At 48.9% G+C, this 24098-nt stretch overlaps 1 protein-coding gene across 4 annotated transcripts in view; it reads right to left on the reverse strand.

Annotated features, from left to right (window-relative positions):
• CGNL1 (cingulin like 1) overlaps nucleotides 1-24098 on the reverse strand; it is a 157174-nt gene that overhangs the window by 27524 nt on the left and 105552 nt on the right. For 3 of the 4 annotated variants that reach the window (XM_078079283.1, XM_078079282.1, XM_036107016.2), the window contains 2 exons: nucleotides 5197-5403; nucleotides 4232-4336 (listed from right to left, as the gene is read on the reverse strand). In XM_078079283.1, the coding sequence (XP_077935409.1) occupies nucleotides 4232-4336; nucleotides 5197-5403 (312 nt within the window). The remainder of the gene's footprint in view (nucleotides 1-4231; nucleotides 4337-5196; nucleotides 5404-24098) is intronic. The other variant, XM_036107017.2, reaches the window with a different exon arrangement.

Raw genomic sequence — 24098 nt, forward strand, 5'->3', positions numbered from 1 at the left:
ACCAAGGTCAACAAAAGCTGTTGGGAGAAAAGAAGGTGGTAAAAGGAAGGTAATTAGAAGTTCAGTGTGGAGGCAATTAGCAGGAGTGTGTCCCACCACAGTCCAGCTGGGCACATACCAGAAACAGGGTCACCTCCTGGGATTTGTGTTTGTAGTTGATTTAGTGGTGTTGGGGGCAAAGGGGAGGATGCAGGGTAAGGCAAGCAAGGTCTGGTTCCATGTGTGGGAGAAAACTCTCAGTAACGTATCTCAAAATGTAAATTCCCGAAAAACAACAAAATACAGAGGGACATGAATGGCTTCCTATAAGATCCAACTCAACCCATGCCCCTAGAGACCACCCCCCCAGCCTCTCTTTTTCTCCTCCTGGATCCCAATCCCGGAGGCTACAGGCCAGCAGACAAGCCAGCCTTGGCTCCAATCAACCTCCATATGGTGTGTGCATCTCTGCTTCCCCGTTGGCTCAGGCAGGGCGCCCTGCCTGGCCCCGGTCTCCTGTGCCACCGGAGACACGAGACTCACCCACTCTGGGCCTGGGGCCCCGCCAAAACCCCACACACCCCACCCCAACACTCACACACTTGTCTGGAAGAACAGTGTTGCTAAATTATTTAAAAAATATTTCTTGTAGCTTGCCTCTATTGCAAGGTAGTAAGATCTGTCAAGGCAGGAAGAGATTTTCCATCTGGGTATGTCTCATAGTCCAGATTCATGATGAGGCATATGATAAAAACTCAGTGGCTGGAAATTAATACCTATCCCCAAAAGTGGTCTAAAGACTTTGTATGTCAGAGTCGCCAAGTAAGGATGGGGTGTTCCTTACTTGAAATGCAGATTCTAGCCCCTTGTGATGGAATCACAATTTTCCTTAGACCGGGGCCCACAAATTTAGACTTAAAATTTACCCAGAAAATTCTAACATACTTTAAATTTTAGAGATGCTGTTTAGAATAATGTTCTGCCTCCTCAGTTCCTCCAGAAATGTATTCCAATACACCATTGCTGAGAAAACATGTTCCAAACTCACACAAAAAGAAGCAAACTTCCCATTTTGCAGCTGGGAGTCAGGAACGAAATGCTGTTGCTCCAGTGACTATATTTCGAAGACCAGCAACATAAGCCCATTGACCAAAATACTGGGACAAAAATCGGGGAAAAAATGATCAGTTCAGAGAATGGAAAACACAGTTATTGAATGTATAGTGAGTACCCTTGAGCTTGAAGACCACTGTCTGTCGATGGATGCAGAGCCTTTTACGGTATGACTAAGGAAGGCCCCTGTTAGTCCCTATTAACAATAGCCGAGTGGCAGGTGAGCCCATGGACTTACAGGAATGAGAGGCTTGATCAGACCGAAGCTGGGGGTGACGGCCCCTGAGCTATGGCTGACCCGAATGAATCCTAGCACAAGCAGGCTCCTCTCTGCCCCCGAGGAGGAGAAGCTGTATACTGAAAGGAAAGGTGCAATGAAGCACTGACAAAAATGAACTCATGAGGGGCGCCTGGGTGGCTCAGTCGTTAAGCATCTGCCTTCGGCTCAGGTCATGATCCCAGGGTCCTGGGATCGAGCCCCGCATAGGGCTCCCTGCTCAGCGGAAAGCCTGCTTCTCCCTCTCCCACTCTCCCTGCTTGTGTTCCCTCTCTCGCTGTGTCTCTCTGTCAAATAAATAAAATCTTAAAAAAAAAAAAAGAACTCATGAGAACACTTCTCAGGAGTGTTGTCCAGATACCCAAGTTACAGCTTGTGAGAGCAGCTCATGAACGAAAACGCACTCCCCTTACGCAGCCTCTGTGGGGACACAAGACCACATGGGTCCCAGGCAGTTCCCTGCCACAGTACCGGGGCCGCCACGGGGGAAGCTCTAGGGCTCTCTTCTGTCATTTCATGACACGGAAGTCCGACAGGGTGGGAGGGGAAGGCTTACAGAACTTACACATTATCCCTCCCCGAAGGAGAGAATGGTGGCTTCTCCAGAAAGGGTTTCTTCACTTCCCCATCTGCAGAAGCCATTTCTCAAGGGAATCCGACACATCTCTGCCTGAAGGCAGTTCCAGTGGATCTACTCAGCAGTGCCATCCTAACCCCAGCAGCAGGGGTCGAGCAAACCAACAATGGCATCGTTCTATCCCACTGCCACTTTCTGAGTCCTAATAAATCAGACCTAAGTTCACGTGGCCTTCGGCTACTGTGTCAAGGAAAAGTTATCATGCATGAAGATGCCACAGACTGCTAAAGGTACAAAGACTCTGAAATATAAAATGCCATGTGGGGACTAAAAAACAAAAACAAGTTACTCTTTCCTCCTCCTCGAAGGGTTAAGTTCGCTTTCGGTTGCCAGCTTTGGGAAGGGAGGCATGCGGAAAGTCATCGAACCGGCTCTCTGGTTCCCGATTTGACAGAAAACCCAGCATCTGAGAGCCATGGTGCATTGTGCAGGGGACTCCTTCTGAGACCGGCTACCTGAGAGAACCGCGGGGAGGTTGCCGGGCCTTCTTGAGTGTCTTCCAGAGAGCGCTGCCGGTGGTTGGCACGGCCACACACCGCCCCAGGCCTTCGTGCGCCAGCCAGCCCGGCACCACGGGGCAAACAGGCCCGAACACCTGGGAACAGGTCAGGGATCATTCCCCAGGCGGGCGAGGCTAGCAACCCGGAGGTGGGGTGGGTGGGGATTACATTAAGACCTTTAGGCCTTGAGGCCATCACCTGCTCTCCCTCTGCCGAAGCGACCCGGAGCTGCAGATCCACAGCTACGGATCCACAGCTGGTACTACTTCCTTCTGTGTGAAATGTTCTGGTTTGACCTAAAGATGATAAAGACGGACAGCCTGTAATAGCTGCGCCCAGCACTTGGTGTGGACGTGACACGAAGGTGCAGACTTCTGTCCCTGTAGAGTAGAAATGCTTTCCCTCTCTTCCTGCCCCAGCTAGCTCTCCCGGTGGAACCCTGCACCTCAGCGGCCGGCCGTCGTCAGCACGAGGCTTCAAGAGCAGCACGCTGAGCCTGCCGTCCACGCCAAACTAACCAAATCAGAGTTTGTAACAAAGAGGAAGGAAGGATGGAAGAGAGGGAGGGAGGGAGGGGAGAGAAAGAGGGAAAGAAGTCCAAAGTGAGGACAGTCAGACACCAAACTCAAGAGAAAAGAGGGCTTTACTGTCTGCAAAAACAAGGTCTTTGTCCAAAGCTGGAGAGAAGGCACAGACTCCGCTCTGGGGGTGACGGCCCCTGGCTACGGCTGACCTGAAGTGAATCCTAGCACAAGCAGGCTCTCTCTGCCCCGGAGGAGGGGAAGCTGTATACTGAAAGGAAAGCTGCAATTAGGCATTAGGCAGATTTACAAATCTGAACCCTGACTGCTTTGTCAGCCCCTAACACATTTCATATGTCCCTTCCCCACCCAATGGTCCTCATGGAAAACGTTAACAATGTCCTCTTTGACAGCTGCTCAAAATCACTGCCTTTGGCCTCCTCAGAAACAGCCTGACGAATGCTTGGTGCTGGTTCTTTAAAACCCAGAGCAGGTAGAAGGAAGGACATACCTGGATCCCACTGAGGTCGCTGTGCAAACTCACTTTAGAGCTTCACTGCAGACATTTTTTTTTTTTTAAGAATGTACTTCCTACAATCTTTCTAACCTTCAAATGGGAAAATCTAATTTTCTAAGAATCTACTGATTTCGAATACAGATAGCTATCTAGTTTCAAAAAAAAAAAAACACCCGACTTCCTCCTGCTTTTAATAGCCGTCCTGAAGGACTACACTCTGCGGAGTATATTTGCCCAGAGGAGAAAGGAAATTGGCTTCTGCCAGAGAGTGACTCCACACTGCCTCGGGGACTGATCCTGCCAGCTTTCTCACACAATTCATATTTTATCTTTGGAAAGATGTCAAGCTCTTTACTGTCTACACCAGGATTTCTCCACCTCGGCACCACTGCCATTTGGGGCCAGATAATTCATTGCTGTGGGGGCTGTCCCATCCCTGGCCTCTGCCCACTCGATGCGAAGAGCATGTCCCTGGCTGTGACAACCAAAAATGTCACCAGACATTGCCAGATGTCCCCCAGTTAAGAACCACTGGTGGTCTAGATGGAGGGTCTGAAGCCCAGTGTGGTTCTTACTATGCAAGGAACTCGCTGGGAGGAGAGGACCAGTGGCGATCTGTCCACATCTCACCAATTTTGCTTCTCAGGCTTCTTCCATGAGGAATAAAGACAACAGCTCTATGTTTACCTGCGCATCTTCCAGCTCACTCTCCAGGGTCCTTCTGGCTGATGTGGCTTCTCTTTCTTCCTTTCTTGCCTGCACAAGGGCCTCCTCTAATTGCCGGCTCTCTCTCTACAATGACACACAAGGTCAGAGTGCACGCGGATGCGTGTTGTGCCTAGGAGGCGGGCTCGGGGGCATGAAGGGAAGGCGGGAGACGTCCAAGGACACAGCCAGCAGTGGACCCAGGCAGCACATAGCAGGTCTGCTCTTAGACGTGTGCCTGTCTGCAGTTCCCTATTTAGCCAGACGTGAAAGTGCGAATCATCCGGCATGACTGAAAATACATATCCAGCCTCCCCCCTGCAGCTTCGGAAAGAGCAGGTATGGAATGGACTCAGGCATACGGAGTTTTGGGAAAGGTTTCCAGGTGATTCTGATCAAGGAGCATTTTGGGAAGCCCTGTTGGAACACATCTCCCTTTACAATGCTTCTGTCCCCTCTTCTATGGTCAGTGTGAGCTCTCACTGCCCCCTCCATGTGCGTGTCTCTTGCTAACAGCCTCCCGCTTCTAGAGATCTGGCAAACTAGATAATCGGTTAAAACTGGTGGGGCTTCAAAATCCGTCAACTATATGTTAAAGAAGAAAAAAATCGCCATGCGTGAGAACGGGTCTGATGGTGGTATTAAGGTGGCCTCTGCCCGGTGTCAAAAAGCTGAGGGTGCCTGACGTCTGGTTGAGCGGGGACGCCTGTGTTTCCCACCCTGACTTCATCGGCCCCGTTCCCACCTTCCTGACAAGCTCATCTCCTCAGTGTGCCCTCATAGAGGAACAGCAGAAATGGCTGGCGGAGAGGATACAGTCACCACTGCCTCCAGCTTTCCTGCTAAATTATGATAGTAAATCCCCTTCCGCTTCCAAAGCCACAGACACAGGAAAAAAGAAGGATCCGCAGCTGCCAGGCCTGGGCTGGGGGCCCAGCGAGCCTTACCTCGCCCTTCTTGAGCATTTCCTTCGCTTTGGCCTCATCGCCTTTCATGTCAGCAATCTGCCTCTGAAGCCGAGCGACGCTCTGCTCCAGCTCTGCAATGCTTTCCCGCAGCTTCTCATTCTCCTCCTGCAGCGCCTTCACGTGCATTTCAGCTCCCAGCTGGCTCTGCTCTGAAGTGTTGCTGCGACTGGCCAGGACCTCGACATTCTGTTAAAAACACGGAGCGGGTGAGCATGGGAGCTGCTGTCGAGGGGCCGCCCCCAGCTTTGAGCATGGCTGACCTTTATTAAAAACCCGCGATGTGCCAGGCGCCGTGCGAAGCCAGGGATGGACATGCTATAGCCTGGAGGCCAAGTCCAGCACGCCACCTGTTATTAAAAATAAAGTGTTCGGGGAGCATCGCCACGCGCGCTGGTGAGCACATCAGCTTTCGAGCTACACAGCGGAGCGGGGAGTGGCCGATGCCTGTGAAGGAAGGCCCCCCTGGTGCTACAAAGCCTAGAATATTCAGTCCCTAGCTTTGCCCAGAAAAACTTTGTCATCCCTTGCCTGTACTAAGTCTTTAACATGGGATTTCAAGCTTTTAACGACTCTTGGAGGTGGGTACTATTCTTATCACTGTTTTAAAGACAAAGAAACTGAGACTTGGGTAGATAAGGAACTTGTCCAAGGTCACTTAGGAGCAAGTGCATTTGGGCAGACGGACTCCAGAACCTGTTCTTGTAAGCACTGCCTTCGGCCCGAGTCCACATCCCTGACCCCTCACCACGTGCGGGGTCCCTTAATGGAAGTTCTGGATGAAGGACAGTTCCTGTTTACAGATTTTCTTAATGTCCACTACAAAGCAGAAATTAAAATTCACTTAAATTATGATAGAGTTCCTAGTGCAAGCTCTGGGCGCCAGCTTCTGAAAATGAGCTCCATGCTGCACAAAATTCCTAACAGAAAGGCATGGTGACAATTACAGTGTGGTTATTGCTAATTCCAGATGTACCATGGGCGCTTTTTTTTTTTGGCTCAGCAACGTGAAGTGATGATAAGTGGCCTTGTCCAGAATTCCACTTCTCCCAGAAGATCTCTCGCCTTCCATTGCTCCACTACTATAAAGATGCCAATGTCAGCAAATCGGATGCTCACGGAACACCCCTGCAGATGCCTGCAAGGAAGGGAAGGCCCAGGGAGGGCAAGCTTTGGCTTTGAAAGTTATGTCATGGCCCCATGGGAGAACTATCTGCCAGAATTGCTTATTTGCTTGCATAGCCTTACAGAAAGATCTTTAAATCTCTTAACAGTACAATAATATGTATTATCCTGAACTTAACCGATTAGAGAGTTTCAGAAAACAGAGCATCTTTTCAAACCCAAATGTTTAATTCTATACATCTGGGAACACCCATCACGTCAAGCTACTGGGTCAGAACACGGTTAGCTGGCATTGTGAAGGAGAAAACTAAAGTGCCAACCACTAGGACTCCTCAGGACCCACTTGGGTATCCTCTCCTACCGAAACCAGCAAGATGAACAAGGAGAAATAGTGTGGTTGAAAGCATGAGTAAGGATCCAAAGAATCCAATAACTGGTCAGACCAGGGAAGGAAAAAGAAAAGTCTAGATTGCCCATTCCTGCCCTAACTTTCCCATTAAAATATGAGACTACAAAGCTAGAGTTATAAGACAGTGTGGCACTGGCGTGAGGATACACATACAATTCAGTGGGACAGAATTGAGAGCCCCCAAGCAAATCCAACATTTATAGTCGATTGATTTTCAACAAGGGCACCAAGAAAATTCGATGGACAAAGAAGAGTCTTCAGCAAAGGGTGTTGGGACAACTGGATATGCACAGGCAAAAAGATGAAATCAGCCCCCTTCCTTACACCATACACAAAACTAACTCAAAATGGATCACAGAATGAGAGAAAATAGTTATAAATCCTATATCTGTTAAAGGACCCATATCTAGAATATATAAAAAATTCTTCAATAATTTTAAAAAGAAACCCCAATTAAAAAATGGGTAAAGAGGAGCGCCTGGGTGGCTCAGTTGGTTAAGCGTCAGACTCCTGATTTCAATTCAGGTCATGAAATTAAGCCATGTCAGGCTCTGTGCTGGGCGTGGAGCCTGCTTGAGATTCTCTCTCTCTACCACCTCTGCCCCCCCACCCCCCGCTCCCACTCGCACATGCAGTCTCTCTCTCTCTCTCAAAATAAGGGGGGGCAAAAGATCTGAGTAGACCCCTTTCCAAAGAAGATCTACAAAAGTCCTACAAGCACATGAAAAGATGCTTAATATCATTAGTTATCAGGGAAATGCAAATCAAAACCATAATGAAATGCAAATCAAAACCACTTTGCACTCACCAGGATGGTTATAATCAGGAAGATAATAGCAACAGTTGAGGATGCTATAGAGAACTCAGAACCCTTATACATTGCTGGTGCGAATGCGAAACGGTGCCCCCACTTTGGAAAACAGTTTGGCAGTTCCTCACAAAGTTAAACAGAGTTACATGACCCAGCAATTTCACTCTTCAGTGTACACCTAAGGGAAAGGAAAACATACGGCCACACAAAAACTTGCACAAAACCTCACAGCAGCATTATTCCTGATAGCCAAAGAACGGAAATAACCCAACTGTCCATCGACGGATGAATGGGCAAACAAAATGTGGTATATCCATGCAATGGATTATTTGGCTCAAAAACAGAATGAGGTCCTGATCCATGCTACAACATGGATGAATCTTGAAAATGTTATGCTTAAGTGAAAGAAGCCAGTCACAAAAGCCCACATGTTGCCATTTATACGAAATGTCCAAACTAGGCAGATCTATAGAGACAGAAAGAAGATCAGGGGGTGCATGGGGCTGAGGGTGATGAAAATGTCCTAAAACTGACAGTGGTAATGGCTGCGCAACTCTAGGAACATACTAAAAACCACGGGATTGTGCACTTAAACAGGTGAATTGTATGTCACACAAATTATGTCTCACTACAGCCAAGAGAAGACAAAGGAAACCGGGACGCCGAGTCGGGGCAGAGGGGAGAGGCGAGGCGTTGACCTCAGTGGTCTGAGGTCGGCCGAGACACCAGGGAGAGGAAAAGCAGGCTACAGATATCCGCCTAGACGCTCTGGTGAAGTGAAGAACACACACGTGCCGTCACTGCTCTTTTGTTCACCCAGAAGTCTCAGGAAGAACAAGGCCACTGAAAACCGGATCTGGTTTAACCTGAATTTGGGCCTAACTGGCCCCCTGACACGCTAGATAAAGGACCTCGCACTGTGTTTTGATGTCTAGGACTTGGTATACTCTCCGTTTGCAAGTCGCGGAGGCACCTCCTGAGTCCTGAGGGATTGCATGCCGGGAGGATTGGCCAGGCAAGTGAATGGCTGAGCTGGGGGCTGGCAGGGCTCTGCGGCCTTGGTGGCCTTCAGTAACACAGGCTGGGTGTGACTCCAGGGAGCCTGCATGGGTGGAGACGCCGAGTCCTGTTTTGACTATCTGTAAATGATAGTATATTTTTCTCTGTGTCTTCATAGGGTGGCAGACCACATTATGTTTATAAATAAATTTATCTTAACCCTCTGTTGGCACACTTTTCCAGAACCCCTCCCCGTCCCTGAACCGCCCCCCACACACACCCAAGCCCCTATTTTATATCAAGTCCACAGGCCAAACTTCCTTTTCCTGCAACCATACCCGATTCCCAGCATATCCCTTTGTTCAAGGCAAGTCCTACCTGACTTCTCAGCGAAGAAAACAAAACTGCTCTCGAGGACCTTCAAATCCCCCCTTCCAACTCTGAACCTTGACCTAAGCATCATCTTTTCCAAATGCTTACGCTTGTATCTCAGGAATGTGGTGAAGGGCAGCAGAACTCTACCGGGCCAGAGCTGGTAAGGACCGACTGAGAGGTCACTGGAGACAGTACTGCTGACCTCGCTGAAGTTGCTGGGACCATGTTTCTCTGATCCTTTGATCTTAAGTCCTGTCTGTCATAACAAGATTGCAGAAGCTGTTACAGCATCAATAAAACTAAGGAGCGCGTGGTCTCTAAAGATTCATTTAGCCGTATCACATCACCAATGTAATATCTACTTTTAAAAGAATCGTATGGATTTACTTCTCAATATTTTAACTACTGTTCATTCCTGCAAGCAGTCACACAGTGTCAACAAAAACCAGCTCTAATTCCTCTGCCGCTCCAAAAGGTTGGAAGCACCTTGCAGTCATCACCACAGGGCAAAAGTAGCAGATGTGCTATGTTCTATTGTTGGTCAAGACTGGACCATCCCTTAAAATTGCACTGAGATCATTTCTTCACCTTTCAGGCGGCCAAGGTCAGAAGGCAGGTGGGTAAGGTGTAAGTGGTGTAAGGGATCATAGGACCCCCCCACCCCCCGCTGCTGGGTGGGGGGTGGGTGCTGGAAACTGGTATGAGGTCCTGGGGGGCAATGTGGTAGTATCAATCAAAATTATAATGTCCATTCCCTGTGACCCCACACCTTCTCTTCTTGCACTTGTCCTACATGTGTGCAAAATGCCATATAAACAAGATGATTAACGGCAGCATTATAATAGCAAAAGATTGAAGTGAACTAAATGCAACCGGTGGGGCATTTGTTAAACGTTACATGAGTTCAGTGATAACCTGTGCGGCTGAAAAACTAAAGGAACAAGAAAGCAAGGAAAATGCAAGGGAGAGAATGGTACCCATAGAAGGGAGGTCTGTATAAAAGAAAAGCAACAGGAGATAGACAGGTCATTACCTGACTACCTGAGAAACGGGTAACACTGGCTGGCTGTGAGGAAGGGAAGCAGGGTTATGGAAAGGAGGAGAGGGACGTTTTCCATGGCAAACCTTCCTGTAACTCTTGAACTATGGAAATTCAAGAGATACGACATTTTTTTTAAATAAATACACATTTTCTTTGAAAAGACTATCAATGCCCACAGGCACTTGGGGGACAACCACCTCCCCAGCCCAGCTCTCGCCTCCTCCAGCCGCTAGGAACCCTTCCCCAGCACATTTGCAGATGCTTCTGGGCCATGAAAGATAGCAGAGCCGGAGCCCTGGGGTGCAGCTGTACAAACAGCCTAGCGCCGACGAGATCTCCCACGCGGGTTTACATAGCTAAGAAATTCCTTTTCACCACATACAGCTGGGAGAGTGCAAAAAGGCCCAGATGGCCCAGGACTTGCACTTATGGGAGCATGTCTCCAAAATTTCCACCCGGCAACCCGAAGGCAGAGAAGTCCAATGTGGGCTGATGAGAGACATCCAAGGGGCTGTGGAGAACGGCTTTTCAAGGTTTGGGTTTTTCCAACAAAACTGCATGTATATATTTTGCATTTGACACCACGATATTTTTCATTCTACTCCATGTCTCTTTTTATATTAAGATACGGTGCCCTTGGTGCTCTGGAAGACGGACCACTTCTCCCCTGCAGCTGTGCCAAGCACGCTCCCCCTCAGCTACCCAGTACCCAGTACATGCACGCCTATCTCAACCCGCGTAACACAGACGTAAATCATCTCAAGAATGGAATTCTCAGGAAGGAGCAGGGGGCTCTCCAGTCAGTCGGCCAGATCAGACTCAAATCCAGGCTGTGCCCATTTCCAGTGTCTTTTGCTGGGAAGTGTCTTTTGGCCTCATAGAGCTTTACTTCCCTCACTTGGAAAAGGTGGATGAAGTTCCCTCCCTGGTACACTGTGGTCAATATCTAGGCAAGAGTCCTCACCATTACCAAGAATTACCAAGCCAACGAAACCCACATATGTTTCCCCAAGGGCAGGACTTGGCACAGTTCACTTACTGTGGTTCTAAATCCTCCAACTTGGCTTTAGACCACAACCTGCACATTTTGGGCAGCTAAATGTCAAGCCTACATTTCTCCAAAGAGAGACCCGAGATCTTCCAATGGTCTTTCCAGGACAACTGCACTGCACAAATTAGATGACCCCCGTCTCATTCCAAGGGCAAATCAGGTTTCTTGGTTGGCTAATTCATTAAAAGTTTAAACCTCATTTCCCAATCAAGGAAGGTCTGCTAAACTGATGGCAACTAAGGAAATTTTTCCAAAATAGACAAACAGCATGTTTCAACGTCCTGAATTTCCACTACTTCCAAAATACTTGACTTTTAAGTGCTCCAATTACCCTTAAAAGGGGAGGAGAGGATATAATTGTATCACCAAAAAAAAAAAAAGCAAAATCCCAGTCTTTGCCAAGTACCACCATTCACTGAAAATAATGGCTCGCTATTATAAGTTGACCCATTTTCATGAGTTAATGCCCACATTTAGAAATGCTCACACTGTCCCCTGGAGCCAGAGGAAACTTTTATCCATGACGAGCACAAAATTCCCAAACAGCAGCAGAAAAAGCCAGGCCTGCGTGTTTTTTTCTGATCCAAAGGGGCTGATGCACTTTCCTTTGCAGGAGCACAGACACCTCGGACGGGTTCGCTCCTGGCTTGGCCACAGACCCAACACGTGGCCAGATGGGGCTTTACTAATTAACAAGGCCTCTGCCACAGCCAGCTTTTGTTTCTTTTCTGTCTCCCTGTTTTGCTGAATGAGTGAAAACAGCTGAGGCGTGGAGGCCGGGAGTCCAGGCAATGGAATGTGGGTCTGTCAGTTCCACGTCACTGGCCGCCCCCACACTCCCATGTGTTGAGGCTGCAGGACCTCAGCTGACGGCTACCCAGAGTGGCCCATGGGTCAGGCCATCTGCTGGGAGCTTCCTGCCTTTTCACCAGCACAGCTGTGGACGCCACTTTCACCTCCCCAGGGAGGGCCTGGGTCACAATTAGGAGTCCCTTTCTCAGTTTGAATGTATAGAGAACCAGGTCCCCTGTATGGTGTCCTCAGCTTCCCCCTCACCCGAGCAACAGTAAACTATTTAAGAATAGAAACAGCAGGGGCGCCTGGGTGGCTCAGTTGGTTAAGCAACTGCCTTCGGCTCAGGTCGTGATCCTGGAGTCCCGGGATCGAGTCCCACATCGGGCTCCCTGCTCAGCGGGGAGTCTACTTCTCCCTCTGACCCTCTTCCCTCTCGTGCTCTCTGTCTCTCATTCTCTCTCTCTCAAATAAATAAATAAAATCTTTAAAAAAAAAAAAGAATAGAAACAGCATAAGCTGTAGTCATAAGCCGCTCACTTCATCTCTTTCCCTCGCTGTCTATGAATTTCATCGGCATGAAGCCTCCAAGCCCGGACTTCTCACACTTGACTGAGCCTCGGACTCACCTGGGGGTGTGGTTAAACGCTCACCCTGACTAGGGAAGCCTGGGACTCTGCATTTCTAACAAGCTCCCAGTGGATGCCAAAGATGCTGGCCTGTGGGTCTCACTCTGAATGGTGAGGCCAAGACAGAGGAGAGGCTGTTGTGACCTCAGGGCCTACCTGCGGAGGCCCACAGCGGAGGCCCCAACTGTTCAAGTCCTTTATGCTTCCTGGCCTGACTCCAGTGCCCAGAGTGGGGTGACAGGTGGCTTGGACGTGACCACAGGCTTTGCAGCCTGCCCACACTGGGACCTAAGCAAACCTCGGACCCCTCTGAGCTCAGTTCACACCATTAAAGAAGTGTAACAGGTAACATTAGCTCTGAATAGGTCAGAAAATTAAAACAAAAGAAGATAAGAGATAAAGACAACACTTGAAAAAGCTGACATCCCTGCACTCATGTAAAGTGATGGGGTTTCCCTTCTTCCTTTCTGACTCTGCCTACTTAACCATTTTTTGGTCACGGTGGGGTTGAGCCACTGAAAAACATCATCTCTTAAACCCCTACTCTACATCAGAATTTCCAGAAATTCTCTCACTACATTTCCCAAATGCCAACACCATTCCTTCCCAACGTATCTGCAGCTCAGAACTGAATCGGTTATACTGTTGGAATTCCCCGTGAGCTTTGTTTGTTTGTGTTTTGGCAAGGGGGCAGCATTACGAGTGAGACAGGAATCAGCGAGGAAGTAGAGGGTGCTCATCACCAAAACCCCAAATATCTTCAAGGGAGAGTTGATTCTAACACCAAGCACAGTGGTTAGAAGATAGGGATTCTGGACCAGACTCGGCTAATTATTCACTGTGTGAGGACTTCAGGCCTGCAGTTGGCGCCTCTGTTCACAAACTGGTCTCATTCCAGTGTCCTGCTGGCTCTCACAGTCTGGGATTCTAGAATGAACTTGAAGAAACTGAGGCAATATCAGGCAATCATGGAATTAAAGAATTCCAGAGGTTTTACTCTTTTAACATCATGCTTAAATTTCATTTTTTCAAATGCTGTCAGCTAATCTCAGATCCTTTTTACCGGTGTCCCTACCCTGGCTTCTGGAAGTGAGGACTCTTATCCAAAGGCAGGCAACTTCTGGCCACCGAGCAGAACAAAGTGTCACTTAACTGCCTTGACTCACCGAGTTTAAATGTATTATACGTAAAGAAGATGCTGTTTACATCCTATTTTTCTCTCTGCCCTGGTGGTAGTTTTCCTGCTTACCAAACCACCTGAAAGATACTCCCTTTCAACAGATTCAATTACCCAATTTTCTCTATGTAACTCCGTGATTACAAAGGTTAAAAATATACCTGGTTTTCTTCACAATATTCTTGTGAAGTAAGTCAATATAACCCCCTTTAAATAGTTAAGAAACCTGCAAGATTTGCTCTCACAGTGGCCTGTCATTCAGACACAGGTCCCAGACAAAAGTTATGCTAATAAAATACCTCACATTCGCTCACAGAATGCATTTGACATAGGTTCTCATTTAAGCCACACAATAAACCTAGAGAGATACCCAAGATGAAGATAAAAACACCTATGATAAAAATACTCTGCCCCTAAATAGGTCAAGTGCTTTTCCCAAAAAGCTACATGCTCAACAGCTCAGGCTTTGACATATGGTACGATTCCATTGATATGAAATGACCAGAACAGGCAAATCCATAGAGAAAGAGAGTAGACTAGTGGTTGCCAAGGGACCAGGGAAGGGGGAAATTCGGATGATGTAAGGGGCTTGCTATCATTTGGGGGTGATGGACATGCTTTGGACTTGGAAAGTAGCGACATCTGTCCAACCTTGTGAATACATAAACACCATGAACTGTACATTCTAAAAGAGTGAAAATAGTGAATTTTATGCTAGGTGAATGATACCTTAATAAAAACAAATGAGAAAAGAGTTCCGGCCTTGGCATCAGCCCCTCTTGTTCCTCTCGAAGCCTCGGTTTTCCTGTTGTTCTAATCATGAAGGGGGACATTGTACCAAGCACAGAGCAATGGTCGGGGCGCACGGTAAGAACTCGATCGATGACAGCTGCATATTAAGGTCAGGTAGCCCAAAGTCACACGACCAGGACTCATATCTAGCTCCGAATTCCTGTCTCTGATCTCTGCTACCTGCTTCTAGGTTCTTCTGAGTAGAGCAGCAGCTTCATTCATCCAGAGAAAGGAAAAGGAAGATCCACACTTGGCAACTGGGGGATTTGGCGATGTCCACACACTCACCCTGACTTAAAGGGGGTGGGGAGGAGAAAGGAATATGCAATTGTATTAGGAAAACAGTCAAGGGCTTCTCTAATACAGCCTTAGGCTACAGACTTTTATTTTTATTTTTTAAGATTTTATTTATTTATTTGAGAGAGAGAGAGAGGGAGAGAGAGCAAGAGCACAAGCAGGGGGGACGGGCAGAGGGAGAAGCAGGCTCCCCACTGAGCAGGGAGCCCGATGTGGGGCTGGATCCCAGGACCCTGGGATAATGACCTGAGCCAAAGACAGATGCTTAACCTGAGCCACCCAGGCGCCCCAGGCTACAGACTTTTAATTATGCTTTTGTCTTTATTCTTCTTTTACACCATTCCTTAAAGAGTTCTTACAAAAATTTCTCCAGTGTCCCTGGGTCCTCTCAGTTTTCAGGAGATAAAAGGACCCTCACGTCATATTTGTAAGACGCCACTTCCCTCACCCTGAGGGCGGCTGTCTAAGCTGACCTTGTAACCAGCATGTAGCAGTTCTTGTTTATGGAGCCCAACATCCTCCCGCGGTGTGGCTGGCCCTTCAAGAAGCTGCCTGCTAGCCGGCAGGACTCCACCCAGACAATGCCATGCATCCAGAGTTCTGCGTCACCAGGAAAATATTGGGGGGTAGGGGCAGGAGAAAAGCACGGGTTAGACGCCCAGTTACTTTTGTCACCGATAGACCTGACAGCTTTCCAAATGGTTAAAATCAGCTCGCTGTCAGCACACACGTGCCCAACAGGTTGAACAGGATTTTTGGAGAGAGAAGATAAATAAGCAGGTTCTCCAGAGCATTGCCTATGGGGGAGTTATGGGGACCCCTCCAAGATAAACCAAAGGCTCAATCTAGAAGCCAACAGGTCCTAATTGAGTTCACAGTTCTATACTGTTCCCTTCCCAGAAATCTTGTTACTGTGAAAGCTGAGCCTTCAACTTTCCCATTTTGCTGCTACCGTATTTTCTATACATACTGAAAGGATTAACCCTAAATTGTAGAAATCATGCCATTTAAAAATTTTAAATAAAAATTCTTAGACAAAGAACTCTCAATCCAATGACCATTCCCATTAGTGCCTCTTTGCACCCCCAAGCTAGACCAAATTTCCATGCAGAAAATTGTCTCCTTTGTCCCCCACTTCCGCGCCTGCAGGGCTAAAGCCAACAGGGGCAGAAGAAAGAAAAGCAGGACTAGCTGGACCAAAACTCTCCCCAAGCTTTGAGGCTGGTTCCCACAATAGCCGGGATTAAGACATAAGACAAGGATGACCTTTATTGATTTCCTCCTTCAAAGATGTTGGCTGTTTCCTGGGACAGAGCTGAGCAGACTGAGCTCCTATAAAGCCCACGCAGGGTCCCCAGGCCCCTCGCTGCAGGCCAGCCTGCTGGGGTCGGCAGCCAGCTCTGACAAGCAGAGGGAGCAGGGCCAAAAAGAGGAACGGCCTAATCCAGGTAGGGTCACCTGCCCACTTGGGAGGTTTGGCTCCAGTAACAATTTCTCTGAATCACAGTTTGGTTTTCTTAAAAGCAGGGGTGGTATTACAGATCCATTCACTGTACGGATCAGGGAAAATGAAAAATAATGGGGCCAAGTGTCAAAACACTAGTCACTGTATAAATAGCAGTGTCCAGGAAAGAATGAGTATGTACCACCCAGAAGTTATAGAACATAAATCACAGATTGCCTTTGAGACAGAGGCTTGAAGGAGGCGTGGCGAGTTTCTGGCCTCCTTCCCCTTGGACCAGTTGTTTCTGAGCCTTGGCTGCTGGCACGACTCTCACTCGGTCCCAGACTAAAGAGAGAACAAAATGTCACCTTTCCTGTCAGGGAGCTGGCCAGGTCTAAGCTCTAAGCGCCACTTACTGATCCCCATACGCCCCTCCCACTGCTGCAGCAATCACGGGCCTGGGTCCCCCAGGAACTCTGATGGGCAAAGCAACCTCCACACACACCCTGCCATGACCCCCATGAGGAATGTAATGCGAGCAAGAAATAGTCTTTCTTAGTTAAGCCACTGAGATGCGGTTATTGCGACATAACCGAGCCTATCACGTCATGGAAAGCCCTACTACTTACAGGTTCAGCCCACCCACCTCCAGTCCCCTGAGAACAAAACTTTGAGTGTAGTGCAAGCTTCATCCCAAAGAGCCTGTGGGGCTGTCACAAGGAAAGAGCACGGGCTTCCGGAGTCAGGCAGACCTGGGTTCAAATCCTGACCCTGCCACCTACTGGCCATGGGACTCTGAGCCACTCCATTACCCCTGAACTGAGGTGAAATGTTTTTCAGCTTTGAAATGCCAATTACATGACCCAGCACACAAGGTCCTGGTGGGGATCAAAGGTAATGAATGTGAAGTACGTAGCATGTGGTCAGGCATGAACTATGCACTAAAGAAACAGCAGAGAGGGGCGCCCGGGTGGCTCAGATGGTTAAGCGTCTGCCTTCGGCTCAGGTCATGATCTCAGGGTCCTGGGATCAAGTCCCACATCGGGCTCCTCGCTAAGCAGGAGCTTAGCACAAAGATGCTTCTCCCTCTGCCTGCCACTCCCCCTGCTTGTACTCTCCCTCTCTCTCTGGCAAATAAATAAATAAAATCTTTAAAAAAAAGAAAGAAAGAAAGAAAGAGCAGAGAATGCAGTGACCCGCACACCATCATCTCCGCCCTACTCTGACCACTTACTAGCTGTGGACTGGAGCCTCTGACCCCTGCTCTGTGAAAAGGGGGAGTAGTGCTGTGCCCGCTCTCAGGGTGGCCGCAAGGGCTCGGTGTGAGCGTGTCTGCGGGAGCAGGCAGCAGGATGCCCGCGCCACGGTGGCAGCCGCTTACAAAGTGAGAATACCCCACCTTCCTCCAGACCCCATTCTTTATCCAGCCTGTCCTGAGGGAGCCCTAGTGCACCAAGGGCCAGGGAGGCTGTGTCCCCGGGCACATGGAGGGCCCAGTCCTTGACTGGCCTGCCCTGGACTCCCGACTGCTCTCCGGGCCCCGTCCGATCAGAAGCCTCCTCCCCCAGCCCCAGCCAACTCACCGGTTGTCATTTACTGGACCATAAGCACTGCTTCTGTTAGGGACTCTGAACTTGGGGACCCACACACCAACCTGCCCCTGAGATTCCCCCACCAGCCCAGGTGACCTGTGAATTTGAGAAGCCCCCTTGAATATTATCCACGAAGATCTGGCCCCTGGCCAGGGGAGGTCCCTCACCAGGGCTCCTACTGATCTACCACTGAGGATTCGGAGAGCGAGCCTGGCGGGCCCTCCCAGCTCGAGCATTAATAGTTACAGCACTCTAGCGAGGCTCTGAGGATAACTGACCACACAGCCAGGAAAATCTGCCATTTGCCACCAGAGCCCTGGCCAAACACTCAGAGCATCCTGAGCTGTGTGCCCGTGGATGGTGACTTAATGAAATGCTATCACGGGTCCTGACGACATCCGACATCCCAAATGCTCACAAAGCTCGGAGAGTGACCTGTGTGGAAGGAATGCTAGAGGCAGGATGGAGCCAGCAGCCTGGTCCCGAGGCAGCCCCTCACGTGCTGTTCGACCTGAGGCAAGGCACAACCTCTCTGAGCCTCCTTTCCACAGCCATCAAATGTCTGGGCACAAGGGAATCCAATTAAGGATTTAAGCATGCACGACTGAGGGTCTACGCTGGATAACTATACAAGTCGTATGGGGCACAGTGCCATTCTTAAGAGTTTGAAGTGCCACTGGGTATTTACCCCAAAGATACAAATGTAGGGATCCGAAGGGGTACATGCACCCCGATGTTTATAGCAGCAAAGTCCACAATAGCCAAACTATGGAAAGAGCCAAGATGTCCATCGACAGATGAATGGATAAAGAAGATGTGGTATATATACACAATGGAATATTATGCAGCCATCAAAAGGAATGAGATCTTGCCATTTGCAACGACGTGGATGGAACTGGAGTGTATTATGCTGAGCGAAATAAGTCAATCAGAGAAAGACATGTATCATATGACCTCACTGATATGAGGAATTCTCAATCTCAGGAAACAAACTGAGGGTTGCTGGAGTGGGGGGTGGGGTGGGAGGGATGGGGTGCCTGGGTGATAGACACTGGGGAGGGTATGTGCTCTGGTAAGTGCTGTGAATTGTGCAAGACTGTTGAATCTCAGATCTGTACCTCTGAAACAAATAATGCAATATATGTTAAGAAAGAAAAAAAGAAGAAGAAGAATGTAGCAGGAGGGGAAGAATGAAGGGGGGGAAATCGGAGGGGGAGACGAACCATGAGAGACGATGGACTCTGAAAAACAAACTGAGGGTTCTAGAGGGGAGGGGGGTGGGAGGATGGGTTAGCCTGGTGATGGGTATTAAAGAGGGCACGTTCTGCATGGAGCACTGGGTGTTATGCACAAACAATGAATCATGGAACACTACATCTAAAACTAATGATGTAATGTATGGGGATTAACATAACAATAAAAATTTTTCTAAAAAATTTAAAAAAAAAAGAGTTTGAAGTGCCACAAATGAGTTAAACATGTTCACAATTGAAATATAAGTAATCACAGCCTGAAGAGAGGGTTGTGAGCACGGCAGTCTCATGGCCTCCAAGACCGTGTCCGTCTCAGTGATTAAGAATATGGCGCCTGCAGGGCAGATAAAGGTTATTTCCTCTCTCTGGCCCACCAAAGTTTCCATTTCTCCAGATAAGTTAAAACAGACCTGGATATTATTCATCCACTCATATCTGACTCATAAAGTGGTACAATGTCAGCACTATTTGAGACACCAAATTTCTCTGGTTCAAAGCCCAATCTGAATTTCCAATATCCCCCCATCTCTCTCTGCCCCCGCCATATCTCTGGCAGATAAGCAGCCATCAGCCTCGGCTTCCAGGGGCTGGAAACACACTGCCTATCAAATTGGGCCCTTCCGTTTTCTGACAGCTCTCAGCCATGGAAACATCTTCATGCTGAGCTGATGGTATCTGTGTTCCTATAACGTCACTAGGACCAACCAAGAAGGATACAGCCCTTCCTCCAAACGACAGCCGCTCCAACACGTGAAGCCCCCATACCTCCCCCACCACCGTATTCTGCCCTTTCTTCTTCAGGCTAAACTTCCAAAGGTCCGCCCTCACCCACTGGAGTGCGGTATCAAGTACTCTTTCAGGTGTGGGCCCCAAACCAGAACAATGCTCCCTGAAGAATCTGGCCTGCCATCCCCGATTACCAGCTACCCCAGGCTCCGGAAACAAAGCCTTCCAGGAAATAAAACAGCCAGATCCCTCCCAGACACAGGTCTGCACAGAGGCCAAAGATGAAACGGGTGCTTGCTCAAGTCCACAAGCCAAACAGAGCTTCAGCGACCTGGAAACATACAGACACCCATGAGACCATGGCCAGGACCCCCTGTGAGCAACACTGCTGGGACCAACGGTGACAGTCAGGGTGTCACTGCCGGAGGCCCACTCCTGCTCCCATCCCTTCTTTGGCTCCTAGTCCCTTTCCGCTTCCCCCACCACCAGGGCACCTCCATCCACCACCCCTCTGGCTCCCCAATATTTCTCATATAGCTCCGGAGCTCACCCTGTCACCCCAACACTGTTCTCTTTGCTTCTAAGTTTTCTGGGGGAAAAAAGACTCTCTTTCCCTTAGCCTCCTTTCCCTCCCGCACTTCTCTCTCTTTACGGCCAACACCCTCCAACCCACCCCATTCCAGGGCTAGGCCTGGGGAACTGGACCAGGGGCCCAATTTCCCACCGGCCCCAAGTGAGCTGCTGGTTGCATCCTGCAGGACAAGGCCCCCGGCCAGACAGGCACAACCGCATCTACTGAGTGCTTGCTCTATGCAGGCACGGGGCCATCCCATGGGCATCTCACTTAACTCCTACGTTACCCTCCCCTCCTGAGCGAGAGACTGTCAAGTCCTTTGCTTATAAGCAAGGAAATGGAGACACTAAGAGGTTGGAGACACTAAGAGGTCAAGTAACCTGCTTATGGTTTCAAGGCTAGTAGGCAGTAGAGCCAGGATATAATCCCAGGCGACCTGACTTGAGAGCCCAACATCCTGAAAACTCAACTGTGAGCCCGTGGCGGGCAGGGCCCGCATCTCCCTCTGGGCCCAGCCCAGGGCCTGGCACGCAAGGCACTCAAATTCAAGTTCAGTGAATCGACTGGCTATCTCTGTTTTTCAGTGTCTAGGTACGTCTGTATCCAATGACAGTCACCAACACACACATTACCCCAGCGCATACTGATTTTATATTGTTTTAAATCATTAACATACACTACCTCTGCAGTCACGAGCTACATCAACTTTTGTTATCTGACCTGAAAACCTAACCCCGATTTATAACAATGTTGCCATGAGAAAATCCTTTCAACTTCCAAACACCCTGTATAAAATAAATTTTTAGCACCTTCCTTTCCTAAATTGAGGCCCCAATTAGCAGATTCCTTCATTAGGGTGCTGTTTACCTTTGCATTACTAAGAGCTCTGTCTTGACTCAAGCCTGCTTCACTTCACTGCATCTCTGCCTCAGGAAAGATGCCTGAATTTCAAAGGAATGTGTGAATTGGATACTCCTCACAGTTTTTACAAAGGCCCCATTCTCAATCCAAATTTTTTCACAAAATTGTAAGTTCTGAGAGGCACAGCGTCTTGTTTAACCTGATAAATGATTATCCTAATTACTGAATTTTAAATGGATTTAACAGGCATAATGCTAAGTGAACTAAGTCACAGAAAGACAAACAGCACATGATTCCACTCACATGTGGAATTTAAGAAACGAAAAATAGAGACAAACCAAAAAACCAAACTCTTAACTGTAGAGAACAAACTGATGGTTACCAGAGGGGAGATGGGCTGGGGGTTGAAGGGGGTGTGAAACAGGTGATGGGGATTAAGGAGGGCACCTGTCGTGATGAGCACCAGGTGTTGTATGGAAGTGTTGAATCACTATATTTTATATCTGAAACTAACATAACACTGTATGTTAACTATACTGGAATATAAAATTTGTTTTTAAAGAAAAAAATGAATTTTCAGTTCCTTGAGATGGCTAAAGGTTTTAGCTTAGAAAGGGCCTGACATCTTGTAGCCATTCATTTTCCAGGACTTGGAGAGGTTAAGTGACGTGTTTAAAGTCACACGGTGGAATTTCCGCCATGGTGGGAACTTGGTGGACTCAGCATTATCTATTAACCTTGGTAGTACCTCTCCTGCCCTTGACAAGGACGAGGTGAACACACACCTGCCTCTTCAGCACTGCCTGGGAACCCAAGCACTCCAAGACAGTCCTGTGCCTATCTGGCCTCAGAAAAACACAGAAGAGATTCTCTTTCCGCCTCCTGCCACCAAGGAGACCATCACCAAGGAGAAAGGGTGCAAAGAAACACATCCTTTCTTGAGTAACCATAACCCACATATTAAAGGCTCTGAGAAGTCCTGTAATAAGAAAAGCCATTTAAAACTTTATCTCAGGAGTTCCCAAATTTGTCTCCGATATGTCTTCTGCTCTCCATCCCTACTGCCACCATGCCAGTCCAGGCTGCCACCATTTCCTTCCTGGACAACAGCAGAAACCTCCTGGCTGGTCTGCCTACAGCCCCTCTTTTGCCCTCTCCGATCTATTTCCCGCGCACGGGGGCAGGAGAGTATTTTTAATCCCCTGCTTAAACGTTTCAATGGCTTTCCCATGCTCTTAAGAAGAAAGACAAAAACAAACAGCAAGCCTTCTTAACTTGGTCCACAGGGCTTCCATGGTCTGCCTACCTTCCCAGCCCCATCACATCTCACACTCCTCCTCACTCACCCCATCCTTCCACTGGCCTTTTTTAACCATGTTTGCTTCTACTCCAGGGCCTTTGCACTTCTGCCTGGATGACTCTGCCTCCCCATATCATTAGCTCCTGCTCAGCCTCATCATCACCTCCTCAAGGAAATGGTCCCTGACCCTCCAGCCTAGGTCAAATCCTAGCCCCTCCCCTCCATGAGCCTTGTCACTTGTCACACAGGTACAATTTTCATTTACTTATATGATTTTTTTTATCCTTATATATTCTCTCCCACTGGGCTGTACGCTTTCTGAGGGCAAGAAGCACATGTCCACTTTTGCTCAAGAGGCTTAATACAGTGTCTGGCCCAAAGTAAATACTCAAAATTACGCACGCGCATCTGCGCGCGCAATTGGTGAACCAATCAATCTGAAGCATGAGCAAGTGATGTGAAAAAAAAGTACAATACAGTACATTCCATAGGGAGACATAAGCCAAGTGCTCTGGGAGAGGAGGCAGGGGAGCCTTAACTCTACCCGGGTGAGTGGGTAAAGCTGCAGAGTGCTCGGTGCCACACAGAGAAGGGAGGGGAAAGGCTGTGCGTGCCAAGGTACAGAAGCCCGCAACGCTGCCTGCTTTCTGCTGGATTCTGCCCTACAGCTGCAGTCCTCAAGGGAAAGGAGACTGTCTTCTACGCTCTCTTCTCTAGCACAAAGCCTAGTGCGCCAGTGTGAGAAGTGAACCTCTCCCTGTAGGTCCGCAGGGCTAAATTCCATCAGGGGAGCCTCGGGGCCACCCTCCCCCACGTGCGTACGTGGGCCAGCCCACGTCTTTGCTGCACGGCACACACACTCAGCTCACCATGGCCCTGAGATGAAAGCCACGGTGTGCAGACTCTGCGGGGTCTGCCCCTATGCCTACAGCCCTTCCTAACCCCTCTGCTCCTGGGGAACCGCCCCATTTCTGGAAACTGCAGGCCTCTCTTTAATCCCACTCTGTGGCTGGCCACTGTGCTCAGTAATCTTCCTACTCATGCAGAATAAGAAGCCTAGGTTAAGAGGTGTCAGGTCACACATGACCCTTTTCTGTGGGCTTTGACTTGGCTGTTTCCAAGTTTAAGCATGTGTGTACATGTCTTTAGTCTACTCCCTATCTGCAACAGGGAGACATACACCAGACGCTCCTCCTAGAGTTTAACCAAGAGGAATCCCGTAAGGAACCAGTCCCGCCCCTCCACTCCCCAGCCCCCAATCTAACCAGGCCTGTTCTTTGTTCCACAAAAACAAACAGCTAGTTCTGCCTGCCAGGGCAGATGAGGTGCACACACACAGGAGCAAACAAAGAGGCCCTCTTGCCCAAGATGGTCCTTCCTGTGGGGCTGATGTGGTCACCGGCGCCCTATGTTTGAAGCCACCAGCTGAGCCAGGCACCCACGGGGACCTGCAGCCGCTGGGAATATCACTCCCTACCCTTCTATTTCCACTGCCACCCTCGGCAGACCCAACAGAGTAGCATGTGGGGCCAGGGTATCTGCGGCTCCATTGTGATTGCGTGCCCCCCTGCTGGGCAGTCCTTGCCCAGGCCTCCCCTCTCCTCTCCTCCCTGGCCTACAGGCATCCATCTGTCA

The sequence above is a fragment of the Halichoerus grypus genome, chromosome 8 (assembly GCF_964656455.1).
Source record: "Halichoerus grypus chromosome 8, mHalGry1.hap1.1, whole genome shotgun sequence".
NCBI classification, from domain to species: Eukaryota; Metazoa; Chordata; class Mammalia; order Carnivora; family Phocidae; genus Halichoerus; species Halichoerus grypus.